The following is a 26,880-nucleotide window of genomic DNA, read 5'->3' as shown; positions in this document are numbered from 1 at the left end:
GGAGAACAAGAATGGTAGCACTCAAGCTAATTTGTTTGTCACTGCTCAGTCTACTCCATGTATCGATTTCTGACCCCATTTCTATTCATCACTCTTAACCTAAGGAAATCTGGCAACCTCAAATTGGAAAGTAGCTCAGACTCATCGTGTTTAGTCTCTTCTGTCTATTAAATTACATTTTTTTTTAAATACTGCATGTAAACTGCAAGTTGGTTTTGTTAATCTGTACTTTTTTGTTTTCTGGAATCCTGTCAAACTTAATCTTAATCTGATTTTAAACTTGTGTAAACCACAGTTTAAAGTTAATCAAATCATTATTTTAAAATGCGGTTAAATTACTGGAAATTGCCGATTTTTGATTTCAGAATTATATAGTTGATTTAATGCATAACAATTTATATCTTCATAAATATGCTGGTTTTCCAAATTTCTCAACCAATTTGTCATTGCTTCAGGTTTAACTTTGTTCATACTTGCAATTGTCACACACGCATTTAAATATTTACATTTTTATAATAGACTTATTTCTTTAAGACTGAATTGATTTGTTTTAAGGATAGTTTAAGAAAGAACTGCAGATGCTGGAAAAATATAGTATTTGTCTCAATCTCATTTTTTAAATGTAACTAAAATGCTAGTAGTACTCAACAGGTTGGGCATCATCAATGGTGAGAACAAGAGAGTTACTGTTTCAGATCAGTTACTTTAAGTGGGAACATGGGAACAATCAAAGGTCAGCAGCCCGAAATATTCTCTCGCCTTGGGTGTTGCTTAACCTGGTCAGTATATCCAGCAAACGTTGTCCTTTTTTTCCCCAAATTTACAGCATCTCCAGTTTTTATTTGCTTTAAATATTTTGATGGTTACTGACAGTTGTTTGGTTGGAAATGCTGCTTTATAAGATTATCACCACTTGAGTAAGTCTATTCCCCTTCTGGTGTTAACTTTACCCATTGTTTATAAAGGTTTAAGTGTCTCATTAATCTACCTTATTCTTTTTTGGTGCCTTTTCTGGCGCATGAATTATCCAGCCAAGTATTCTATAAAATATTCTCAGCTGAAATATTTCCTTCCTTCAGAAACTTTATTAACTCTTCTGAATTCCCTGATAATTTTTCTTGCTATCCTATTCTCTAAAATTTAGAGATTGAGTACTATAAATCTGATTTGTGATAGGTCATTGATACGGTGTATATTACTTTAATAAACATGTGCTGAACTTGACAAATCATCTAACTGTAAATTTGTAGTTAAAATTTTATTCCAGGAGAATTAAATATGAAAACCCGAACTGATTCTAATGTGATGTGGATTGGAACTCTATCTGCACCTCGTAGATTTTATCACTGTCATATTTTTGATTTCTGACAACATTTATAGTGTGATCACCTTAGTGAAGCAAAACTACTCTATTCTGCTGCTCTGGATTTATTATGACAAGATTAACTAAAACCTAAATTAACAGTAATTTAATGTTTATTCTAGCAAGATTATCGCATTGTGCGCTGGAGTACCAGATACAGTAGGAAGTATCCTTAGAAAGCATTATAGAAGATAATGGCAAATGAAATGTGAGATGGGCATTAGAGAGTGACATATCATCCTTTTTCGCCCCGCCCCCCTAAAAAACTACATTATTATGATTTACAAAATGTTACCTTTTTTTCTTTGAATGGCTGTAGAGGAATATAATGTCCCATACTTCATCCGCTCTTAATGTGTGAACCTATTTTTGTAGGAGATGAGGCAGCATTATATGGCCATAGCACTGACATTTTACCCGCGCTTCCAGAAAAGGTCGCTTGAAAAATTTCCGTACCTGATGTAGGTTGCAGAAATCTATAGTAATTGCTCAAGGACTGCCCTCCCTTACAATTAGCTAGCTCATTGCTGCACCGTTCCTGCTTTGTATGATTCGGTTCTACTCCACGTGGCGCATATTTAACTAAATAGCAAAAGTTTATTTTTCTTTTCTCCTGCTCTTTCTTTTGCACAGTTTTCTCACCGCTAAGGATACTGCCTCCAGCTGAGTTATGACTGCTCGAGTGCTGGCAGGGCAATGGTACCTCAACCAAGTAACCACCCTTCATGTGTGAGCTTAAACAATGATTGGCAGCGGGCTGCATGACAGGTGGGGGCAGCACATCTGATTTCAGTTTCATCTTTAATAGTTGCCCATGCACAGGCATTTTTCGACAATGGTTATTGGTTAGCAATTTGAAGCAGAAGCTCAATTTTAATTAATTGCATTGCATGGTTTAGAACATTTAGGTAAATTCTAGCACTCACCGTGACTTGGCTGAGAATTCCCCCTGCAAAGCTGAAGATAAATATCAGACCTTTCTTTCAAACTCATTGCCACCTCCAATGATGTGTTTGGCACAGATTACTTCTAATAACTACGAATTCTACTGTTAGGACCACAATTGCACATTTTTAAATGTAACCCTAGGCGAAAAATCTTGGGTTGCACCTGAATTTGACTTACCAAAATGTGAAACATAATTTGCTTTGTGCTGCATTAACACCTACATCTGAAGACGTGTCGGGCAAAGCAATAGGTCATTCAGGAAATTCCTCTTGATTTTATGTTTATATATTTCAGGAATTGAAAACATATTTTACTTAGTAAATGTTAAATACTATTTGCTGCATGTTTCGATTTATGGGGGAGAAACAAAATCACTCATAAGGACTTTTAGTTCGGTCAGCTTCAGGAATTTGTCCAAATTTGAACATGTCCACAAGTATTAACAGAGTAAAGTGCTGTTTTTTTTTTGTTTGAAAAGGTAGAGTAAATGCTTCCATTCTGTTTGAAACACCATGATAACACTTGTCTGCTCTCTGCTTGCTAGTAAACAGGAAATGTTTGTTTTAGTGTTTAATTTTTCAGGAATGTATTTTCAAATTTTTGAATTACAGTACGTTTTTGTGTGCCCACACAGTTTGGGCACAACCAATGAATTTTATAAATATTTGTCTTTTTCTTTTGACAGGTATGGCCTCACAACTGCAAGTGTTTTCACCAATGTCAGTAAAGTCCAGTGCCTTTTGCAGCGTGAAGAAGTTGAAAGTGGAGCCCTCCAACTGGGATGCAACAAGACAAAGCTGCACTGTGAAACATTACAATCAGAGCAAAAATCCACCAGTGATTCAAGGACAAATAAATCTGCCCCATCAGGCACTGAGCAGTGTAGTAGTTTATGACCAGAATTTGCACCTCACCACCTGTGGGCTGATTCCAGTTACAAGTGCTGATAGTGGGGCCTGTACGGCAGCGCTCTCCGTGGGGTCTTCAAACGGAGTACAGAGTTTAACACGGAGAAGTACAGTGACGCTGTTGGATACCTATCAAAAATGTGGTCTGAAGAGAAAAAGTGAGGAGATTGAAAGTAGTGGTAGTGTGCAAATAATTGAGGAACACCCACCTCCGATGCTTCAGAATAACACTGGCAGGACTGCGGTGGGTACTACTGCCACCACCACATCAACTGTAACTTCCAAGAATGGCAGTTCCACCAATGAAGGAGATTATCAGCTGGTACAACATGAAATACTTTGCTCAGTGACCAGCAGTTATGAGGTGTTGGAATTTCTTGGTCGGGGCACTTTTGGACAGGTGGTGAAATGTTGGAAAAGGGGCACCAATGAAATTGTGGCTATCAAGATCTTGAAAAACCATCCCTCTTATGCACGACAAGGGCAGATTGAAGTGAGCATTTTAAATCGATTGAGCACTGAAAATGCAGATGATTACAACTTTGTTCGATCCTATGAGTGTTTTCAACACAAGAATCATACCTGCTTAGTGTTTGAGATGCTGGAGCAGAACCTGTATGACTTCCTTAAACAAAACAAATTCAGCCCTCTGCCATTGAAATATATTCGACCAATTCTGCAGCAGGTGGCCACAGCTTTAATGAAATTAAAGAGCCTTGGGCTAATTCATGCAGATCTGAAACCAGAGAACATAATGCTTGTGGACCCTACTCGACAGCCCTATAGAGTGAAAGTTATAGACTTTGGTTCAGCCAGTCATGTTTTAAAAGCAGTTTGTTCCACATATTTGCAGTCTCGATATTACAGGTTAGTGTAAAGTTCTCATTTTGTTTCTTGTGATGGTTGTAGAGCATTATGATAATTCCACATCACAATCAGGTGGGGCTCGCACCAACTTGTGTTCAGTCTTGTTATCACTTTGAAGCTTTGAATACTTTAGTTCCTGGGATTCGTATACATCTCATTGGATAAATTTGGTAATTTCATCAGCATCTATGCTTAAAGTGCTCAGCATAAGATCAGGGTGCATTGCTCATCTACCATTTCGCCCATTTGTCTGCCTTTTTGGGTAAATTTACGCCTGGATTCTGGCTATAGAAATGTGCATTTCTACCATTTATTCTGTGGTTGCTTAAAGGGGTGGGATGGGAGTGAGATATCAAGGTACTGTCTATAACATCAGTGGAGCAATAAGTATAAATGGAAATAGTGTATAGCATGAAAGTTGTTTAAGACTTTAGTTGTTATGTTGGTTTGACTGCATTAATGTAGTATCCGAATCAGTAGTTACGGCATTTTTGGTGCTTAGTTTATTTTGGCCTGAAACAATTGCTTACTATTTGTATCAGCAAACAATATTCAGCCCATAGATAGATACTATTTTAAGTCCAGAAGTGTTAGCTGCTGAGCTATTGAAGAAATGAATGAGACAAATCAGAATTAAAGAAGTGAAAATATTAATTTACCTTGGTAAAATAACCAAATATTCCAACTGTTCCAAGACTGAGAGCCATGACTTGCAATGAATGGCTATACTCCTGACAGTAAGGAAATTGTCGTTGGCTTTGAAGGAATGTTTAATGTTAAGGACAATGCCAGATATGAAAAGTTGGAAATCAGAATTGCATAGACGTGATGATGATTGCAGCGTTTTTTGTTGTTGTAAAATTTGTGTTTGAGGAAACTGCCTAGGCTTTACCAAGGTCAATGATATGGGGAATGAGGCATTTGTGGTCATATTATATTTAAGATGTGGCAAAGCATGAGTTTATATACTTTTAATTGTCCTAAATATATCAACATTAATCTATTTTTAGGAAGAAATTCAAATAAGAAACCAATTTAAAGTTTGAATCTTATTGTAGCAACTCAGTTTGCATAAACACATGCATTGCGTGGAGTGCATAGTATTATGAATCGACTAACTGCTTCTGCTACCTTTTAGCAATACTATTTCACTTTTGGTAGTTTCTTTTGAAATTCGGTAGCTTGATGTTTCCCAGAGCTGTCTGGTGATTTGTGTATAATAATTTAAATATTAAAGCATTGAAGCAGACTACTGAATCCTTGAAGAAAAATTGTCTGAAATCTTGGTTTAAGATGTGATTTTGTAAGTATCAATCCCATTTGCAAGTTAACTTGAGTTATCAGATGAAGGTAAATGTTTACACAAGGTATTTACATAAATAGTATTAGATGTTGAGAAATGAATTTAGAATATTTGAAAGTATCTAAGGCAGTATTTGAATTTTGATTCTGCTGCCTGTACAATATGAATCTTGAAGAAATCTAGTGATTCCTGTTGGAGATTCAGCATATATTTATTGTATGTACTGTTGAAGGATTCTGCACTACATAGAAGGGAAACAAGTAGAAATCAGCCTATTGATAAATTAATCCTACAAAATACACTGAAAATTGTATACTATGTTGTCTCGGGTGTATGATTTTATTTTTCAATTGCTGCATAGAAAACATATTAGCTGTAATAGTGACTGCATGGTCTTGTACTTCTCAACGTTCATCCCTTATTCTTCCAAACTCTAATGAGTACAGACCCAAACTGTTTCTTATGATCTAACAATCCTCTCATCCCAGGAATTTGCCAGATGAATTTCCTGTGGACGCCCTCCAATGCCGCCACTGTCTCCATTTTTTGGTAAGGGCTCTAAAGCTCTGCACAGTACTCCAGGTGTGTCCTCTTCAATACCTGATGCAATTGTATCAAAATCTTATTTTTAATCTCCAAACCCTTTTCCATAAGGCCAATAGGCTATTTGTTAATTTAACTCTTTGCTGGACCTGGCTGATTTTTGTGATTCATACGTACAAACTCTGTACATACAGCACTCGTAGTCAGGATTGAACCCGGGTCTCTGGTGCTATAAGGTAAGGGAGTTATGCCCCTGTCCCACTTAGGAAACCTGAACGGAAACCTCTGGAGATTTTGCGCCCCACCCAAGGTTTCCGTGCGGTTCCCGGAGGTTGCAGGTGGTTGCCGGAGGTTGCAGGTAGTGGAAGCAGGTAGGGAGACTGACAAAAACCTCCGGGAACCACACGGAAACCTTGGGTGGGGCACAAAATCTCCAGAGGTTTCCGTTCAGGTTTCCTAAGTGGGACAGGGGCATAACTCCCTTACCTTATAGCACCAGAGACCCGGGTTCAATCCTGACTACGAGTGCTGTTTGTACAGAGTTTGTACGTTCTTTCCACCATGTGGGTTTTGCCCGGGTGCTCTGGTTTCCTCCCACACTTCAGACGTCCAGGTTTGTGGGTTAATTGGCTTAGGTAAAGATTGTAAATTGTCCCTAGTGTGTGGAATAGGACTAGAGTATGGGGTTCAATGGTCGGCGCAGACTCGGTGGGCCGTAGGGCCTATTTCTGCACCGTATCTTTAAACTAAACTAAACATTTAGACCCATTTAAACTAATCATTCATTTCCAATGTCTCTGCATTAAGATAATGTGCTTTTAATTCCTCCTACCAAAGTACATAACCTCACAATTTCCCACATCCTACTCCATTTGTCAGATGTTTACTTGGTAATTCATTTCATATCCCTTTGCAGGGTCCCAGTATTCCTCTTGCCCGTCCACATATTTTTGCTCCCTTTCGCCAGGTCATAAATATAAATAGCAAATAATTGTTTTCCAAAGAACTGATATCTGGAGTACTCCACTAGTTACATTCTTCAAACCTGAAAAAGAGCCTTTTATTCTATCTTTTGATGGACAGTTTTGGATTCATGCTAACATCCTTCTTCCAATATCATGAGCTGGTCATTAGACTTAATTATCACAGCTCATTATTGTCAACCCAATAGGTCCTTTCAGTATGTCACTCCAGTGAACTCCTCTGACATCTTTGACATGGGGAGATTGGTGCATGGACCAGTTATCACATGGTTCTTGACTGAGACAGACCCAGTTCTAATGGTATGGACTCCACAATTGTCAGGAGTACTTCATTTGATTTGCTGTTCATAAAAAAATTGTTGACTTGGTTTGATTATATTAAACCTCCCTAAATGATTAACCTACTTCATCTGGTTATTGCCTCTATAATCTAACAATAGATGTTAAACTGCATTGCTGTTTCCTGACTTTTGACCACCTTCCTCCTTGTACAAGGGTTGCATGTTTGCAGTTTTCCAATGCACTGAATCACTCCTGGTGTGTTCTGAATAATTTCAAACAATGTGTGCACTGTCACTGCAACCACTTCCTTTAAAACTCCTGAATGTAGGTCATCAGGTTCTGGTTACTTGTCTGCCTTTAGTCCCGTGAATTTCTCCGATATTATGTCCTTTGGGATTTGTACATTTTCTACCACGTTGGTTGAAATTTGTTTTCTGTGGCCATTGGGGTATTTTCAGTGTCCACGTGGTTGATTGATTGCAAAAAAAAAAAAGGCCATTTTTGTTTCCTGTTATTGATCAGCTTCATTCACTGGAGATCCTGAACATGGGTGTTTTTCTATATATCCATAGAAACACTTGTAATTTAATATTATATTCAATTTTTTTGCGAAATCAAATTTATCTGCATTACAAACATTTTAATCTTACTCAACTCGCAACTGAAGTTAAGAGTAGGAATGGATTATAGTAATAATTGCTTATTGTGATCTAATGGAGCAACGCAGTATTCTTTATGTGGGGGCAAATATGATGCTGGCGTCTGCTCGTAATTGTGGGTAGATATGTCCAAAATTGGTCATGTTATGAGCATTGGCTGCAGCCCAGCCTTCTGCCTTTGGCTCTTGCTGCAATCTTATTGGACTTCTCTATGAGGGCGACTTTCTTTAGTCAGAGGGTGGTGAATCTGTGGAATCTGTTGCCACAGACGGCTGTGGAGGCCAAGTCGATGGATAATTTTAAGGCAGAGATTGATAGATTCTTGATTAGTAAGGGTGGCGGGGGTTATGGGGAGAAGGCAGGAGAATGGAGTTGATAGGGAAAGATAGGCCAACCATGATTGAATGGTGGAGTGGATTGATGGGCCGAATGGCCTAATTCTCCTAGAACTTATGAACCTTGTTAATTGCTGGGAAAATGCTGAGAACTATAGGCCAGTGAGCTTAACATCTATAGTTGGAAAGTTATTAGAGTATTCTGATGATTAGGATATACAGGCATTGAGACGTCCAAGGGCTGATTAGGGATAGTCAGCATGGTTATATACGTGGGAGGTCGTGTCTCACGAATCTGAGTTTTTGGAAGATGTGAACAAACGGGTCAATGAGGGCAGAGCTGTATATTGACTTCAGCAAAGCATTCTACAAGGTTCCGCATGGCAGGCTGCTCTGGAAGGTTAAATCGCATGGGATCCAAGGAGAGGTAGCTAAATAGATAGAAAATTGGCTTCATGGAAGGAAGCAGAGGGTGATGGACCTACACAGGGAATATAGAACAGAGGGATCTAGGAGTGCTGGTGCATAGTCCCTTGAAGGTGGAGTCGCCGGTAGATCAGGTGGTCAAAAGGTTTTTGGCACATTGGCCTTCATCAGTATTGAGTAAAGAAGTTGGGACGTCATGTTGCAGTTGCATAGCACGTTGGTGAGGCCGCATTTGGAGTATTGTGTTCAGTTCTTGGCACCGTGTTATAGAAAACATGTGTTATAAGAAAGATGTCAAGCTGGAAAGGGTACAGAGATTTACGAGAATGTTGCCAGGACTAGAGGATATGAGCTATAGGGAACTCTATATATAGACTCTATTCCTTGGAGTGTAGGAAGATGAGGGGTGATCTTATAGAGGTGTATAAGATCATGAGAGGAATAGATCTGGTAGATGCACAGAGTCTTGCCCAGAGTAGGTGAATCGAGGACCAGAGGACATAGGTTTAATGTGGAAAAGATTTAATAGGAATCTGAGAGGTTATGTTTTCACACAAAGGGTGCTGGATGTCTGGAACAAGCTGCCAGAGAAGGTATTTGAGGTAGGGACTATCCCAACATGTAAGAAAAGGTCAGACGGGTACATGCATGGGACAGGTTTGGAGGGATATGGACCAAATGCAGGCAGGTGGGACTAGTGTAGCTGGGACATTTTGGCCAGTGTGGGCAATTTGGGCCGAAGGACCTGTTTCCACACTCTATCACTCTATGACTCTTTGATTTGAAGTGGGGAATGCAGAGTTGTGCATATTTTCTTCCTATTGTGCTGGGAATTCTGCCCATTAAACCTGTGCCATATTAACCTAGCAATAGCAAGCGACTGTACTGTACAGTAAATTGGTTAGTCATGGGACTGTGGCTGAGATGGTCAGTGACCTGTAACCTTTGAAATAGCAAATGCCAATGTTTAACATAATCTAAGCAAGCTGGCAGCCCCATGTTGTCATCAAGTTCGGTATCCTAATTTAAACAGAAATCCATTTAGTGATTGCAATCCAGTGGTCTGCCCATCCACAGTTTCTGCTGGGGTAAAACATGTTTAGTTGCTTGACAGAAACAAAATTAATCTCTGGATAGTAGGTTAACATTGATTGCAAGTATTCTACCAGGTTACCGCATGAAGGAAGCTTTGTAAGACAATTGTTTTACATAAATCAGTAACTAGAGAGCATGTCTGGTTGAAGGTACACAAAATTGCTGGGGAAACTCAGCGGGTGCAGCAGCATCTATGGAGCGAAGGAAATAGGCGACGTTTCGGGCCGAAACCCTTCTTCAGACCCAGAGTAGGTGAATCGAGGACCAGTTTGAGGACAATACTTTGAAGAAGTTCTCCTCCTCTCTCCGGAGACAGTTAAAAATACTTTGAAGATGTCTGGTTGAGCTTGTTTAATGTTTAAATAGTGTTTTGAATTTCTAGCTTTGCAATGGGGTTAAAAAAAACATCAACCAGGAGACTGGCTATCTGAATAACAGGAACGCGCACATTAGGCTGCTATTTATTGACTACAGTTCAACGTTCAACAGTTTCATCCCTTCCCTACTTATCACCCAGCTCCAAGATTTGAGCCTCGATACCTCTTTTTGCAACTGGCTCCTTGGCTTTTTGCACCAGAGATCTCAGTCACATGGATCGGTAACAACATCTGACTGACCATCATGACAAGTGCACCTTAAGGCTATGTGCTTGGCTTTCTGCTCTACTCTACTCTAAGACGACCACAGATCCAATGGCATCTATAAATTTGCTGATGATTAGCCGAATCACAGGTGATGAGTTGGCCTGCAGGAGAGTGATAAAACACATACTTGGCTAGTGCCACCATAACCACCTCTAGCTCAATGCCAATGTCCCATTAATTATTTGTTGACTTCAGGAAAGGGGAGCTGGGAGACCATACGCCAGTTTTCATCAAGGGATTCTGTGGCCGAGGTAGTAACCAGTTTCAAATTCCTGGGCGTTAACATCTCGGATAACGTGTCCAGAGCCCAGTACATAGATGTAATGACAAAGAAGGTGTGCTACCAAATGACAGAAGTTTAAAGAAATTGGGCATGTTACGGAATACTCTAACAGACTTCTATAGATGATTGCAACATGGCCCAGTGTGGTAATTCCAATGCACAGAAAGGCAAGAAGCTGCAGAAAGTGGTGGACTCAGCCCAGTCGATCATGGGCACAGCCCTCCCCAATGTTGAATGCATCTTCATGAGGCTCTGCTTCAGGAAGGCAAAGGGACTGCTTTCAATGCACAGACTGGGACATACTGATGGAGCCACAGGAATTAAACAGCTGTATGGACATCGACAGGATGGCTGGATGCATAACGGACTACATCAACTTCTGTAGGGATGTTGTTGTGCCAGTAAGAACTGTTTGTTGCTTTCCCAATAACAAACCTTGGATTACAAGCAACATCAAGAGCCTCCTAAACGAGAAAAAGGAGGCTTTCAAGGTTGGTGATCGGGAAAAAATCAAGAGGGTACAGCACCACTTGAAAAGGAGTATGAAGCAGGCAAAAGGGGACTATAAAAGGAAGCTGGAGAAGAAACTGCAGTACAACAACATCAAAGAGGTATGGAGATGAATGAAGACCATCACTGGCTTCAAGGAGAAGAGAAGCCAGCCGTCAGGAGACGTGGACGAGGCCAATGAGTTTAACCTGTTCTATAATGGGTTTGATCTGGTATCCCCTCCCACCTCTACAGATGCAGCCTCTCCCCCACCATCACCTCCACGAGGCAGCCCCCCCAACACCACAGCTACAGCACCTCCTATGCCGGCATCTCCTCAACTGTTCTTCACGGCGGACGAGGTGAGAGCTGAGCTGAGGAGGTTGCGCCCTGGTAAAGCAGCTGGCCCTGATGGTGTATGTCCCAGGCTACTTAAAGACTGCGGCTCAGCTGGCGGAGCCGCTCCAGACCATTTTCAACCTGAGCCTCCAGTCAGGGAGGGTACCAGGTCTGTGGAAAACATCATGCCTCGTGCTGGTTCCCAAAGTAGGGCGGCCGACCGAGATCAACGACTACAGACCGGTGGCCCTTACTTCCCATATCATGAAAACAATGGAGCGGCTACTCATTCGTCTCCTGAGACCACAAGTCCAGCACGCACTCGACCCACTACAGTTTGCATACCAGGAGAACATTGGGGTGGATGACGCAGTCCTCTACATGCTGCACCGGATCTACTCCTTTTTGGACAAACCCGGTGGCTATGTGAGGATTATGTTCTTCGACTTCTCAAGTGCGTTCAACACCATCCAACCCCTGATTCTGAATGACAAGCTTAAGAAGATGGGGGTGGATTCCACATTTATCTCCTGGATATACGACTACCTGACGGGTCGACCACAGTTTGTCAAGCTGGGGGACAGTGTCTCTGGCACAGTGGTGTGCAATGTTGGAGCCCCACAGGGAACGGTACTGGCCCCATTCCTCTTCACCCTGTATACAGCAGACTTTAACTATAAGTCTGACACATGCCACGTACAGAAATACTCAGATGATACAGCGATTGTGGCATGTGTAAGGAACGGGCAGGAGGAGGAATACAGGAACTTGACCAGTGCCTTTTGTGCCTGGAGTGAAGAGAACTGTCTCATCCTAAACACAACTAAGACTAAAGAGATGGTGGTTAACTTTGGCAGGTCCAAGCTCCCCCTTCAGCTGGTCAACGCTGCAGGGGCTGACATTGAGGTGGTGCAGACATATAAATACCTTGGAGTGCACCTTGACAACAAACTGGACTGGTCTGTCAACTGACTCCCTCTACAAAAAAGGCCAGAGCAGACTCTTTTTCCTCAGAAGGCTCAAATCCTTCAATGTGTGTAATGAGATGCTGCACATGTTTTACAACACTGTGGTTGCAAGCGTTATTTTCTACGCTGTTGTCTGCTGGGGCAACAGCATTAGTGCAAAAAACAACAAGAAGCTGGTCAAATTGGTTAAACGAGCTAGCTCAGTGCTGGAGGGGAGAGTAGACTCTGGGATGGATGTGCTCGAGAGGCGTATGAGGCACAAGATGCAGGTCATCCTGAAAAACCCCGGGCATCCTCTCCATGTAATTCTGGAGAGTCAAAAGAGCACTCGGAACAACAACCGGCTCCTCTCCCTGCCCTGTAGAACGGAGCGGTTCAGGAGATCCTTCACCCCTGCAACCATTAGATTTTATATTTCGGACCGCTAGGCTGTAGGGGGATGCATTCTGAAATTTTTAATTTTTAACTCAATTATTGGTCTTTTTAAGTATTTATTGCTCTCAGATAGTGTCCACAATGTATTCTATGTATTTTCTGTCTGCGTTCGTTTTGAATCTGTGGGTTTGTTGGTTGGGGGCTTCTGGACATCTGAATTTCCCTGAGGGGATCAATAAAGTATTTATTATTATTATGTATCAAGGTATTAATATTGGATTATTATTGTCATGTGTACTTAGTTACTGTGAAGTTTTGCTGGTATGCTATCCAGTTGAACCATATTCACGAGTACAACCCAGCCATGCACAAGTGCAACAGTGGTGCAGAGAGAAATATCTAGAGTGTAGAATATAGTGTTACAATTCACTGAAGAACTCTGACTGCAGTGGCAGGCTCATTTAAGTTGGCCGTAGAGTCTTTGAATATGGACCAGTCCATCAACTCCAAGCAGTTGCAAAGGATTTCATCTGTTTCCTCAGTCCAGGACTATGATCTTTTGTACTTAATCCTCCTGCTTCAGTTTTTGTTTGCCAAGTTCAAGTTCACATGTATTGTCACATGCACCAATTGGTAGTGAAATTTGAGTTACCATACAGCCATACGAATAAAAAGAACACAATAGAGTTTAACATAAACATCCACCACCGCGGAATCAACGTTTCACACTGTGATGGAAGGCAAAGTTCAGTCATCTTCCTCTTTGTTCACCAGTGGTCGGGGCCTTTGAGCCGTCCGCAGTCGCCGCTACGGACGGCCTGATGTACAGGCCCTCTCGCTGGGATGATTGAAACTCCGGCGTCGGAACGGAGGAACACACTCTGCGGCTTGGAGTTCCCGAGTCGGCTGCTTCTTACCGGAGACTGCGGCTTCCGAAGTCCACAGGCGAGCTGGGCGGAGCTCCAACACTGGCGATACTCAGCAAAATATCCCATGCCTCCGCGATGTTAAAGTCAGCGTCTAGATGGTCAGATTTTCTAATATGCAGTTGGAGATGGATTTGGAGGTGTCCTTGATGGTTGCACTGCAGTGGTGGAGAGTGTTTGGGCCTCCTGTGGGGCAGGAGACAGGCTAATAGTATTTTAGCGGCACTGCTTGAAACATGACTATTATGAACAAGGATTTGGGGTACTTTGTTTCAAGGCTTATTGGGAACTATTCCCCCAATGCAAGCTTTACTTCAGCATGGGGTGGGATGCAGACTGCTGTCAGGATAGCCAAAGTGAATTCTCACGGCAGGTAGTGGGAACTGCACTTCACTGTTAGATGTTCCAGGTCGAGGAGGAGGAGTTGTTCAATGGGACTGCCATGTTCAAGCACCTCATGGGGTTGATTGGGAATCAACCCTTCTGTACCTAATCTTGCTTGAGAATTTCCAATGGTCCATCTGGCAGTCCAAGTCGTATGATGCCCTCAGTTGAAGCCAGAGTGTGCCATGCCTCTAAAACAGAGCACACAGCAGCCTATGAGCTGCCCACTATCAGTGCCATGCTCTCTTGCTGCAACCATCAGGTAGGAGTTAGGGGCATGCACACCACTTGGTTTTTGAACAACTACTTTCCTACAACTGTCAGGTTCTTGAACCACCCACACGCCTAATCCTACCGTAACGATGGAATACCACAGTCCACCTTTTGCACTGCATGGACTTATTTTTTCTAATTGTGTTTTGCACTAATGTTTTGTATTTCTATTATGCAGTCTTTATTTCGTGTCTTGTGGAATTTGTGTATTTTAATTTATTTTTTGTGTTTTTGCGAATCGGAGTCTCTGATGCTGCTGCAAGCAAAACAATTTTTTTTGTACCTGTAACTTGCTATACTTATGCATATGACAGTAAACTACTTGACTTTACAAGCAAATATTCACTCAAACAAGGTGCTGCTTTAACTTACAATCCAATAGTTTTCTTTTGACATTAGCCATCCATATTCTCTAAGGATGCTAGCCAAATGTTATAATTGGAAAAACTTTATTAAGTTCACAGGTTGAAATCAAACTTTCATATTCCCTACAAAATTATGTAAGGGCACGTAATAAAAGTAAGCCATCTGGTTCTTCATGTTTGCCCACCCATTCAATATAATCATGACTGATCTGTCCCAGTAGGCTGTGGGCCGAGGAGCTTTTTCGTTCAGGTTCGTGACCTAACTCACGGAACTACCTACATTTTTAACATATTGTGTAAAAATATTATATAAATCATACCTGAAACTCGTCAAGAACCTGCACATTTTTAAGAACTATGGGGAAAAACCTCAAATTTTCTGAGTAATTGCCCAATCAATGCACGTTTGACATTGAGGTCGGATGCAAATTGACCAATCCGACACTTTGTTTTATGGTTGCTAGGCAGTGAGGACCCTGGGATCATGGTTGCCTCATTACATCAAACAATACCAAGGTTTCCTAGGACAAAGGTAATGCTCACCTTGCTGATAATTTTGTTTTTCAATTGATTTATCTTTATAAAGTTATGATGTGAACAGTTAAATAAAAATGATAAATATCAAATGTAGAGTTAGGATTAGGGTCAGTCAGTCGGTCAATCGGTCCTTCTGTAGGTCGAGCTTGTCGGGAGGCCGATAGATGGTGTGGACGATCGGTTGGGCCGCCGGTGGGTGGTGAGCGTTGGGCTGGGCCTCCGACTGGTGGTGAGAGCGGTCGGTCGTGCCGGGCCTCCGGCGGGTGGTGAGCGTTGGGTCGGACTTCCGTGGGTGGTGAGCATTGGGCCGGGCCTCCGGCGGGAGGTGAGCATTGGGCCGGGCCGGGCTGGGCCTCCGGCGGGTGATGAGCGTTGGGCTGGGCCTCTGTGGGTGGTGAGCATTGGGCCGGGCCTCCGGCAGGTGGTGAGCGTTGGGCCGATCCGGGCTGGGCTTCCGCGGGTGGTGAGCATTGGGCCAGGCCTCCGGTGGGTGGTGAGCGTTGGGCCGGGCCTCCGGTGGGTGGTGAGCGTTGGGCAGGGCCGGTCTTCCGGCGGGTGGTGAGCGTTGGGCAGGGCCGGTCTTCCGGCGGGTGGTGAGCGTTGGGCCGGACCTCTGTGGGTGGTGAGCATTGGGCCAGGCCTACGGCGGGTGGTGAGCGTTGGGCCAGGCCTCCGACGGGAGGTGAGCGTTGGGCCGGGCCGGGCTGGGCCTCCGGCAGGTGGTGAGCGTTGGCCGGGCTGGGCCTCCGGTGGGTGCTGCGAGGGGTCGGTCGGGCTGTCAGGCTGCCGGTGTTGCAGCAAGCGTGTGGGCGGTCTGATGGAGCCGGCGCTATGGGGGTGCTGAAGGCGGTGCGGGCGGCCTGCAGGGCAGTGCTGCTCCCCACCATCATCGCCACCAGAACGGCATGCTGGCCGAGGTGGACGCGCTGCAGGGCCACACGAGACCCACAGCCGGTCCCATAGCAGCTCCAGCCATGGTCAGCTCTGGAAGGGGGGGCGAGTTAGAGTTAGGCATTTTCCTGTCAGTGGAAGATGCCTTAGCCTTCCCCCAGCCTGGCACTGCCCCAGTCCCACTTTAGCCTTGGACACTAGATGGCGCTTACTTTTTTGATCTCATTTTCTAATTAGTTTAAATTAATGTGCAACTTTTGGCACTGACGAGTTATGACTTCCTTCTGAATTATATTTTATCTAAATCTGTGCATAATTTCATGTAGTTCCGAGACATGGGTCACGAAAGTTGATTTCTAGACACATTTTTGATGCTCGGCCCACAGCCTAAAGGCATCAAATCCTCATGTGCCTAATTATCCATAATTTTTACTTCTGCAATGTTTCAAAAAATTGTTTTTCTCCTCTCTTGAAATATTTCTGGTGATATAATCTCCACAAAACACTGGGATAACAAATTCCAGAGATTTGCCATCCTCAGAAATTACCGAAGCTGCCTTGGCATACACAGTGCAGTAGCAAAAGCATGAATTTGAGTTTCACACCTATTAATGTGCATGAATGGTTTCATTTGAATGCTGACATACGAATACAGAGTAGAATTACTTATTTTGTAATGATTTCCATCCTATCAAAGTGTTTGAGTACATATTGTAATAAAATGTGTTCTGGTATGTGATGATACTCAACCTGTGTTTCTTGTTGATTTGAGGGTTAGCTTGTGACAAATTGTAACATTCCTGCATCTGTGTCAGAAAGATTGTGTTCAAGTTCTAGAGAATTAAGAGGCTGAGGTTGCTGTTTTATAATGTGCCATGTCAAATATTTGAAAATATTGACAGAGTGCTGCTTAGTCGGAGGTAATCCTATTTGAAACGGTAAATCAAACTAGGTCTTTTGTGCGTACTATTTTGTGTGGATTGATTTTATTCTCAGTTAATGACATTTAATTGAGGAAAACATAATCAACTGGCCATTCATTCAATCCATTGTGAAATTTGTGTGATTTGGGGTGCAATTAATTGGCTTACTGTGTTACTTTTTGCATTGCATTGAAATATCTTGAGTTGTAATTACATGTGCTTCCTAAATGCACTAATTTGTAAATATATATTTTTGATGTGTTTACATTTTGCAGAAAAAGGGGGTGGGGGAGGGGGGGGGAGATATAGCAGGGAGAAGTTATTTGTTTACACCACAAATCAGTCGTAAACATTTGACAGGGTTTTATATAATGATGTTTGTTTGATGCTTTTGGTCTGCTTTTTTTGGCTTTTGTTTTATGACTCCCTATAGTGCATGCATTTAGGTGCTTTAATCTGAAACACAAAGATGCATTAAAAAATACATGCATGTGGCCTGCTCGTAAACCAAGACGATCAATTACAGATGTTCACCCAATTGAGTTTTTTTAGTGTGGGACTGAAATACCGATGACTGGAAATGAAGCTTGCAATTTTGACTCGTGCAGGAAAGTGGTGTTTTTGCAATACTCCATCCTATATACAATGGACGGTTTAAGTAACAAAGTTTTAAGGTCACAGTTTTTTGTGGTCTTTATACTTTCCACAGCAATGCGTTATTGTACAAACCACATCAATCTTGTAAAATTAAAATATTGACAAAGTAATAATTAAATTAAAATACAGTTGCTCATTTCAATGCAACTGTTGCCAATCGGCTGTTTTTCCATCACACCTCCCGCATTCTATTCCTTTGCCAACAGTGCTACTTAAAAAAAAATAAAAATGAAATGAATTATGTTTTATTTTGGTGCTTTTTTAGAGCTTTTATCGAACTATTAAACATAAATCCTAATATACAAGAACATCTCCATTTCTATATGGAAAATATTGGTAATTCCAATTCTATTTTTGTCATCTCCAATTGACAGATTTTTCCCAAAGGATAATCCAATCTGAATAACTCCTTGTGCAGGAAACACGTGCAGATGCTGGTTTAAATTGAAAGTAGACACAAAATACTGAAGAAGGGTCTCAACCTGAGACGTCGCCCATTCCTTCTCTCCAGAGATACTGCCTGTCCCGCTGAGTTACTCCAGCATTTTTTTGTGTACCTTGAGTAACTCTCTCATGGTTAACGCACATTTAGATCAACAAAATTTTGTCATAAATAATTGTTGCAAATAGTAATACATTGGATAAAAGCAGTTTAACTATTAAGATGTCTCAAATTAGTAAGTATCTAGTATTTGCTACTAATGTGAAGCTCAGCTATTTGGAGAGTACCAGGAATTTCCATTAGTAAGTCCTGAGCTATTTTAACGGAACATTACCGGTTTTTAAAACGCAAACCAATGAGGGTTATATTAAACAACAGAATAAGAAATTGTGAAACTTTTCTTGAAGCATCTCTGGGATTGGGGTGTGAAAGAATCAGAGGGCAGTGAAGAAGCTGTTGTTAAATCCAGTTGCCCAAGTTTTCAAGTTCTTTTATCTGCTCTCGGAATATGAAAGGCACAAAAGGGAATCGTCAGGGTGACAGGTATTCTGGATGATACTCCCAGTCTTACTGAAGCAACATGCCAAGAAGATGGACTGGATGGATGGAAATGATGAGCCTGTGATGGATCGGACTGTGTTTACCACTCTACAGATTCAAGCAGACATGAGCAGGGCATTTACCAGCTAGACTTAGATTCACCCCTCCCGAATAATTTCTATTTCACATCTGTGGATGTGCTGAATTTCCATAAAAGCCTAAGAAAGCACAATTTATTTATTTATTTATTTATTTTTAAAAATCGCCGCATCAGTGTAAAGGGACCAGAATGTCTTGGAACTTAAACCTGCCTGTCATCTTTAACACAACTCCATTGCTGAAGACGGGGTCAAATGAGGAGGCTAGAATAATCTTGGATTATGAACACACGGCTGAACATAAAACAGGCCCAAGTGTCTAACCCATCCATGCCAACCAAGATACTATATGCTGATCCCATTTGCCTGCACTTGGTCCATATCCTTCTGAACTTTTCCAATCTATTTACCTGGTAAAATGCCTTTTAAATGTAACTTTATCAGCCTCCACCTTTATTTCCTTCATAATTGTACAGGTCTCGGATGTCATCCTTAAGCCGTATTCGCTCTGGGGAAAACATTCTCAGCCTATCCAATCGCTCCTTGTAATTCACTCTCCTTCCCGGCAACATTCCTGTGAATCTTTTCTGCACGCTCTCCAGCTTAATCACATATTTCCTACAGTGTGATTTCAAGAACAGCATGGAATACACCAAGTGTGACTGAACCAATAATTGTACAATTGTAAATATACACCAACTCTTGTACTCAATGCCATGGCGATTGAAGGCAAGCCTACCACATGCCTGACATTATCTTGTAATTAAGTGGCTGGAGATACAGTGAAGGAGGGTGGGATATTTCTTATCTATCCTGGGGGTTGGGGAGAGGAAAATAATCTTTGCTCAAAGCCTTGTTGAAACATTGGAGGAACCACCATTTTGGTGACATTGGATCAAATCTGGATTCTACCATTGAAAGAACAAAAAAAGTGCTGAGATCATTCAGTAGGCCATGTTGTATCTGTGGAATGAGAAATGATTAACACTCCAGGAACCTTCATTGGTCTAATGAAAGGTTCTGGACACTTTTTTCCTTCCACAGATGTTGCCTGCTCTGCTGAGTGTTTCCAGTATTTCCAGTTTTTGCTTCAGATTTTTAGTTTTTGTAGATCTTTTACTTTCATTTACTGCATTCCACATACACTGGTTCAGTGTATGATGGTGTGCAAGTGCCAAATCCGTCGCAGTTAAGGTAAAAAGTTTGCATTTCTCTGGAATAGCACTGCCTGAATAGGAAGAGATAGGATATTGAGCATCTGCATAGTCAGACTGAGGCACCTGATCTCTGAAGTTGTGCATCAGTGCCCATATGATGATTTATAGGGAATGCCAAACTTAAAATGCTTGCATATGGTGCAGTGTGTGTAGCTTGGAAATTTTGATGCTGCAGTCACGATTGAACAGCTTACTGTGGGTTCTGCAGGGGATGAATTATCTGGAAAGCCTTTTAAATATTCTGCTCTAATGTCAATACAACAGCAGCTGACATAGCAAAATGCAGATTCTCTTATCAGATTTGAGATGTGTGGGTTCTGTAAGAGACAAATCAGCACTTCTTTGGCTTCCCGCAGGTTGAAGACGGTTTCTGCACACCTTAAAACCTTGCTGAATGGCAACTTGCAAATATTGAAATTATTAGCCACTAGAGAGGAAGGTGACTTGGAGGGGCTAACATGAAAGTAACGCAGCATTTGTATCTCCTCACGTTTGCTGGTCATGCACGATTAAGAAAATCGTATTTTGTGTGGTCACCTGTAATATTTTATAGCATTATAAAATGTTGGCAGAGTGCAGGCAAGCCAAAACCATGTTTTGCTCCCTGTTAAAATTGATTTGCAATGCTGCTGGAGCAGATTATTAAATTTTAGAGCCACACTTTGAATGTAATTTGAGTATGCACACAACCTCTAAATGGGTAGCATTGGCTTTGCCCGATTAGCTAAATTCCTTATTCTAAAGTAAATGTCATATTATTGATGAAGAAACGGCTTTTATTTACTGTTTCTTAAGCCAAGGTATTAGGATTAGTTGCTGGTTTCTGCCAATGCTATGTAAGTTTTATGTGGATTGTTATGATCAACTGAGCTAGTTTGACAGAAGCTAGGCACCAGAAAACATTATCAGCATTTTCTCAATTTTGTCTAAACACTTAGTTATACCAAAGGCTTGTTACATGACAATGACCATGGTGTATATAAAGATTATATATTTGGGGAAAGACACAAACAAAGTGCTTGACTAACTCAGTAGGTAAGGCAGCATCTCTGGAGAACACGAATAAGTGATGTTTTGGGTCCGTTCCCCTTTTCAGAGATGCTGTCTAACCCACTGAATTGCTCCAACACTTTTAATCTTTTTTGGTAGACCAGCATCTGCAGTTTCTTGTGTCTACCTTATATTGCGACATGTTCATGGGCATAATATTTGCTGGTGTTTTCAGTATTTAAGTAGACTGACCTGTGATTGACAAAGTTACTACTAACACATCAAATAGGTGCCTTATCCAGAGCCATCATTTAAAGACTTCTGTGCACATATGCATTTACACACTGATCTTGTGTGTTTTTAAAGTTGGATATAACATTTAGTTCAATAAACACCATGGTATAAGGACAGAGCAGGTCTGGATATTGGATTGAAAGTAAATGCGACCTCTTTGAGAGACGCATGTCACTTTATATTCTATAGGCCTTGGTAATGTACTGGCTTTATCAAGTGAACTACGAAGAGAGAAGGATTTTATTTTAAAAGAACTGGATGTAACCGGAAATGTAAGTAAATTATTTGAAACAATAGTTTGTCTTTGTATCCAAACCACGCACTAAGAGCCAATGATCTGCACCCAATCAATAGCAAAGGTCACTTGAGGAACTAAAAGGCACAAAAGCCTTTATAATGAAGATAACTAACCAATTTATATTGTCTGTTCAAGGGCCCAAGTCGTCAATTCCAGTATTATTTCTAGTAAGCATAAATTGATACAACCACAAAGATGGTTGAAATTTAGGAGCATGATATCACCATAGTTCCACAACAATCACAGCCAGAACAGTCCGGTGTATTGCAAATAAATGGCATTATGTGCCTAATTTTACATTGTTGCATTTTTAATTTAAGCATTCACTGACTCGATAGACTATTCAATATTTAATTCACTAAATGACACATTTGTTTATTGCATCGTGACATTAACTGAACTTTAGAATGGGGATTTAAGCCTTAATGTGTAAATACTCGTCACTGTGGCCTTAATACACTTTGTTTTTCTTTTCCTATCACATTCTTTGGCTATCCAGGTCTTATCTTTGGGGACGACAGATGGCACAATGGGCTAAGTGTTCGGCTGGCAACCGGAAGGTAGCCGGTTCGAATCCCGCTTGGAGTGCATACTGTCGTTGTGTCCTTGGGCAAGACACTTCACCCACCTTTGCCTGTGTGTGAATGTGTGTGAGTGATTGGTGGTGGTCGGAGGGGCCGTAGGCGCAGATTGGCAGCCACGTTTCCGTCAGTCTGCCCCAGGGCAGCTGTGGCTACAGAAGTAGCTTACCACCACCGAGTGTGACTGAGGAGTGTATGAATAATGCGATGTAAAGCGCCTTGAGTATTAGAAAGGCGCTATATAAATCCCATCCATTATTATTATTATTATCTTAATTTGTGCACATTTTTTGCCTTCCTTCGCTACTACTCCCTGTCCTCTCAATCCATCCAAAGAAATATCTTGGTTCTGCCACTACTGTCAGTGCCTTCAAACATAATCTCTGACAATCCTCCTTAAACTCTTTTTTTGTTACATAATTAAAATAAAACATGTAAAACATTTCTGCAAAACATCATTACAGACGTGCAGATCTCGCTGTCATGGCACAGCTTTGCCTGCACCATTAATTCCGTTTGATACTTGAATTTTCAGTATCCTGATTTCACCCTCTTGCACCATATTTCAGTGTAAGAGAGAAAACGATTTACACTTTGACAATTCATCTAATTGAAAGATTGTCTATTATTTTTCAAGCCTAGTTCCAAAAGGAGCCTATTTTTTTTCAAATTGTGAAGTTCAAATCTACAATATAATAGTAAAATTATGCTTTTGTTAGTGTGTATTTCAAGTGATTCCTGGATTAAATCGGTTTCTGTACCAAAATGCTTTTTAGATTCTCGGTACAGCCAGCAAATACCAGTGCTTCACCAGGTACTATTATACAAAATGCATGTCATCCTCCATCTAGTTTTTGTTGTAAAATATTGTCATTGTTTTGGCATCTATTGACCTGCATATGTTTCCCATATTCTTTTTAAACAAACTTATGGGCATCAATGGAGGGATAAATAATATTTTAAGCCAATGAATTGTTGACCTGAAATGGAAAAAGACAAAAACAAGTTTTGAGATGCAGTAAAAAAGGAAGTGGGGAAATCAAAAAAAAAAAAGATCTCGGGTAAGGATAAAAATTGGATGTAAAATAAGAGATTAAATAATTGGGTAGTAATGGGCTATGTAAGCACAGATGGGAGATGGGATTGCCGTCCTCGGTGTTCTTGAGCAAAATACCAAGTACTTATCGGGTCAGGCAGAATCTATAGCAGGAATGAACAAGCAATATTTTGGGTTGGCATGCTAGCATGGACCCGATCAGCTGAATGGTGGCTTGCTAGGTCAAATAAAAAGTAGTATAGAATTGTTCAAAGTTTGATCTGTCATTTTGTACACAGGTAGATGTGCATAGAGAATTGTAGAGTGGTATGTTAATTATGTAATCTTGGGTAGATAGTTGTTTAATCAAGCTTGGGTGCATAGAGAACATTGCACAAGTTCAGAAACAAGTCACACCTAAATCCATTTATTCTGTGATATAAAATTGGGGTTGCATTTTAAATCAGTCCAGATTGCTATAGATGGTGTACTAGATTTATGTAAGGCTACATCAGTTGTTGACCCATTTGCTGCTGCATACACTGTTGGGCATTCATTCTTCCCAAAAAAATGTTTCCTGCTTTTTAACTCTTCACATTTCTGTATTTGCATTCACATTGATTTCCTGCTTTGTGTAAGTATTTGTGCACTTCAGAAGAAGGAATACAAACTTATTTTTCTCTTCTCACTTTAGGCTAGTTTTGCTCAGAATTTTGCAAAAGGTTCAGTAATTCAATTTGTTATGATCAAAATGTTCCCAGTACTTGTCAACCTAGTCCTACTAGGAATTTGTAAATAAGTAAACTATTTTGATAGAAATGCATCATAGCCATAATTAAGAATGATCCAGGAAATTAGTGAATGTATGATTCTACTGTCAAATTGGAACATAGAAGCTAATTATTTACTCGACAGATTATGAAGTTATCTTCGATTGCAAAATAGCTTAGTATCTGGAAAGGTACTATTGATATTCTCATGTAGCCCATAAAGTTTACTAGTGTATATAAATAGGTTAAGATTCAAAAAAAATTCTATCATCAGACATTGATGAGCAAAAGATATGGGAGAAGGAAAACAATTATCACCACCAAGACTTCTGATTGTAATTTCAGAAGTAATTTAGAGTGAAAATCTCTATAATTGTAACGTTTTATCTACTTTAGTGCTGATCTTTAAAATAGTTTAGATTTACTTAAATCTATAAATTGAGGCATTAATCTATGCATAATTGAATCAGAAAAGTATGATATTGATGAGCCAGGTTTGTCTACAGATGCAAAGAAAGTTGTCCTATTTTGCATTATTTATGTCGGGTTATGGGTTGGTTTATAACTCATGTAATTAGAGACATTAGTCGATAGGAACTACTTTGCATTTTGTTCATGCTTTCACACTGCTGAAAGTACCCACTAAAATAACATAGAATGGTGGTTTTTAAAATGAACATTAACATTGAAATGAACATTAGTATGCAAATTCTTAAACGAGTATCAAATCGAGTCAAGTTGACTTTACTGTCATAGACACTCACAGTGAGGTGCAGGTAAAACTGAAAATCTTCCTCGAACAACATCACAGGCACATAGACTGACACTCACAAAAGTGTAAATTATACATAAATTGCACACAGTTCTTCAAGACTATCTATACTTACTAAAACTCTCATCTTGACCACTTCCGGTCTGCGTTATAAAAAATCTGCGCAGAAACGATCCCCCATAACTTTTGTACCGATCGGTGAAATAGTACAAAAGTTATGAAGATTAAAAAATCATAAAAACCGCCCCTTGCGGTAACCGCTGTCAATAACGTGTCGAGGAGAATAAAAAGCTGAAGTGGCGGAGTGTGTTGAGCAGCTCGTGGAGAGTGTGCAGCTCGCGGACTGCTTTGCGGAGACCAGCCGGACCGAGCTGCTGAGTTAAACCGGAAGCCTCTGAGTGAAGCTGGAGTGGGACTGGGATCTGCTGCATGAGGCCTAAAGCTGAAGGTGTGGGATGTGCAGAGTGCGAGCTATGACCGCCGTTCCGCCCGCCCGCCCCCCCCACCCGCCACGCTCTGTAGCCTCTGTCATTCTGTGTGTTGGCAGACCATGATGCCACCCGTCAGGATACTTTCTACAGTACATCTCTAGAAGTTTGTTGGAGTACTTGGCAAAGTTATTTAAAATTTCTATGACGGTAGAGATGCTGGCATGCTGCCCTTGTGATTGTATCTATTTGTTAGGTCCAGGACAAATCATCTGCGAAGTTAATGCGCAGGAATTTAAAGCTGCTAACTATCCACACCGTCGATCTACCAATGAGTCAGAGGGTGGTGAATCTGGAATTCTTTGTCACTTGGCTGTGGAGGCCAAGTCATTCGATATTTTTAAGGCGAAGATAGATGGATTCTTGATTAGTGCAGGTGTCGGAGGTCATGGGGCGAACGCAGGAGAATAGGGTTAGGAGGGAGATAGATCAGCCATTGTTGAATGGTGGCGTGGACTTGTTGGGTCGAATGGCCTTATTCTACTCCTGTCACTTATGACCTTATTAAACTGGCAAGTGGACTCCTGACTTCCTCTTTCTGAAGTCAACGATTAGTTCCTTGGTCTTGTTATCTTGAGCTAGAGTTAGTTGATGTCAACTCAACCAGAGGTTCTACCTCTCTCCTGTTAGCATCAGGTATAACATCACCTCTACTTTGATTATCCACAGTGGTGATGTCAACAGCGGTTAGCGGATCGATGCTCGTCACGGTGTAAATAATAGACCAGGGAGTTAAGAATGCAGTCTTGGGCTGCACCTGCGTTGATGGTCGGTGAGGAAGTGAAAGTTGCAAAAGGCGGTATAGAGTTCCAGGTCTTGGAACTTGATATGACTAGAGTTGGAATTCAAGATCTGAAGCATCCTCCCTCTCCATGTGATTTAATATATTATGGGTCAGATCTTGCTGGAATGTACCTGTTGCTTCATCCCACTTCATCCTATTCTGGTCTGCATTTATCTTGCCCAGAATCTCCTGGATTTCAGTTGCATAACTCTGGAATCTTGACACAGCCCTATTTGTGAAATGCCCTAAAAGCTCTAAAAGTTGGTAGAGCCCTGTCCAGAGCTTTGCTGATTGCAAGGGATTATTACAAACCTCTAATTCTTTGATTCAAAACCACACAAAAACTATTAAAGATGGAATAATGTGAAGCCATCATAAATCTTAATTGGAATTGAGCATGGTGCAGGATTTGAGTGGTAATTTTCACAAGTGTAAATGCTGGGAAATCTCCACAACTAGATTCCTAAAGGAGTCTAGTCATAGAGCAAGCTGCAGATCTGATTTCTGAATCTTCTGCAAAGTTTGAGATTTTCACATTAATCCATACATGTGGGAAAGTCCTAGACTTCCATTTGAACAGAAATGCTAGAACTGCTAGCATTTAATAGCAAGATCCAGGCATTCGGTTAATTAGAAACATAAGTATCCTTCCTCACTGAAATATTTTTGAAGCACCACATACACTTGGGACCTAAAATGTTGGGAAGGAAATTGTCTTGACTAAGTGTGCCATTAACAATATGGCTTTTCTAACATTTTTATTTCTTGGAACTAGAAAATCCTCTGAAGACTTTTTGAGTGAGG

General features: G+C 41.1%; 1 protein-coding gene across 12 annotated transcripts in view; it reads left to right on the top strand.

Annotated features, from left to right (window-relative positions):
• hipk1 (homeodomain interacting protein kinase 1) overlaps positions 1-26,880 on the top strand; it is a 114,741-nt gene that overhangs the window by 19,766 nt on the left and 68,095 nt on the right. For 6 of the 12 annotated variants that reach the window (XM_033042336.1, XM_033042343.1, XM_033042342.1 and 3 more), the window contains exon 4: positions 2,997-4,086. In XM_033042336.1, the coding sequence (XP_032898227.1) occupies positions 2,997-4,086 (1,090 nt within the window). Of the gene's footprint in view, positions 1-1,996; positions 2,132-2,992; positions 4,087-26,880 lie in introns of all 12 variants that reach the window. The other 6 variants (XM_033042341.1, XM_033042339.1, XM_033042340.1 and 3 more) reach the window with 2 other exon arrangements.

This window comes from Amblyraja radiata, chromosome 24 (assembly GCF_010909765.2).
Source record: "Amblyraja radiata isolate CabotCenter1 chromosome 24, sAmbRad1.1.pri, whole genome shotgun sequence".
In the NCBI taxonomy this organism is placed as follows: domain Eukaryota; kingdom Metazoa; phylum Chordata; class Chondrichthyes; order Rajiformes; family Rajidae; genus Amblyraja; species Amblyraja radiata.
This window is presented reverse-complemented; position numbering and strand designations above follow the sequence as displayed.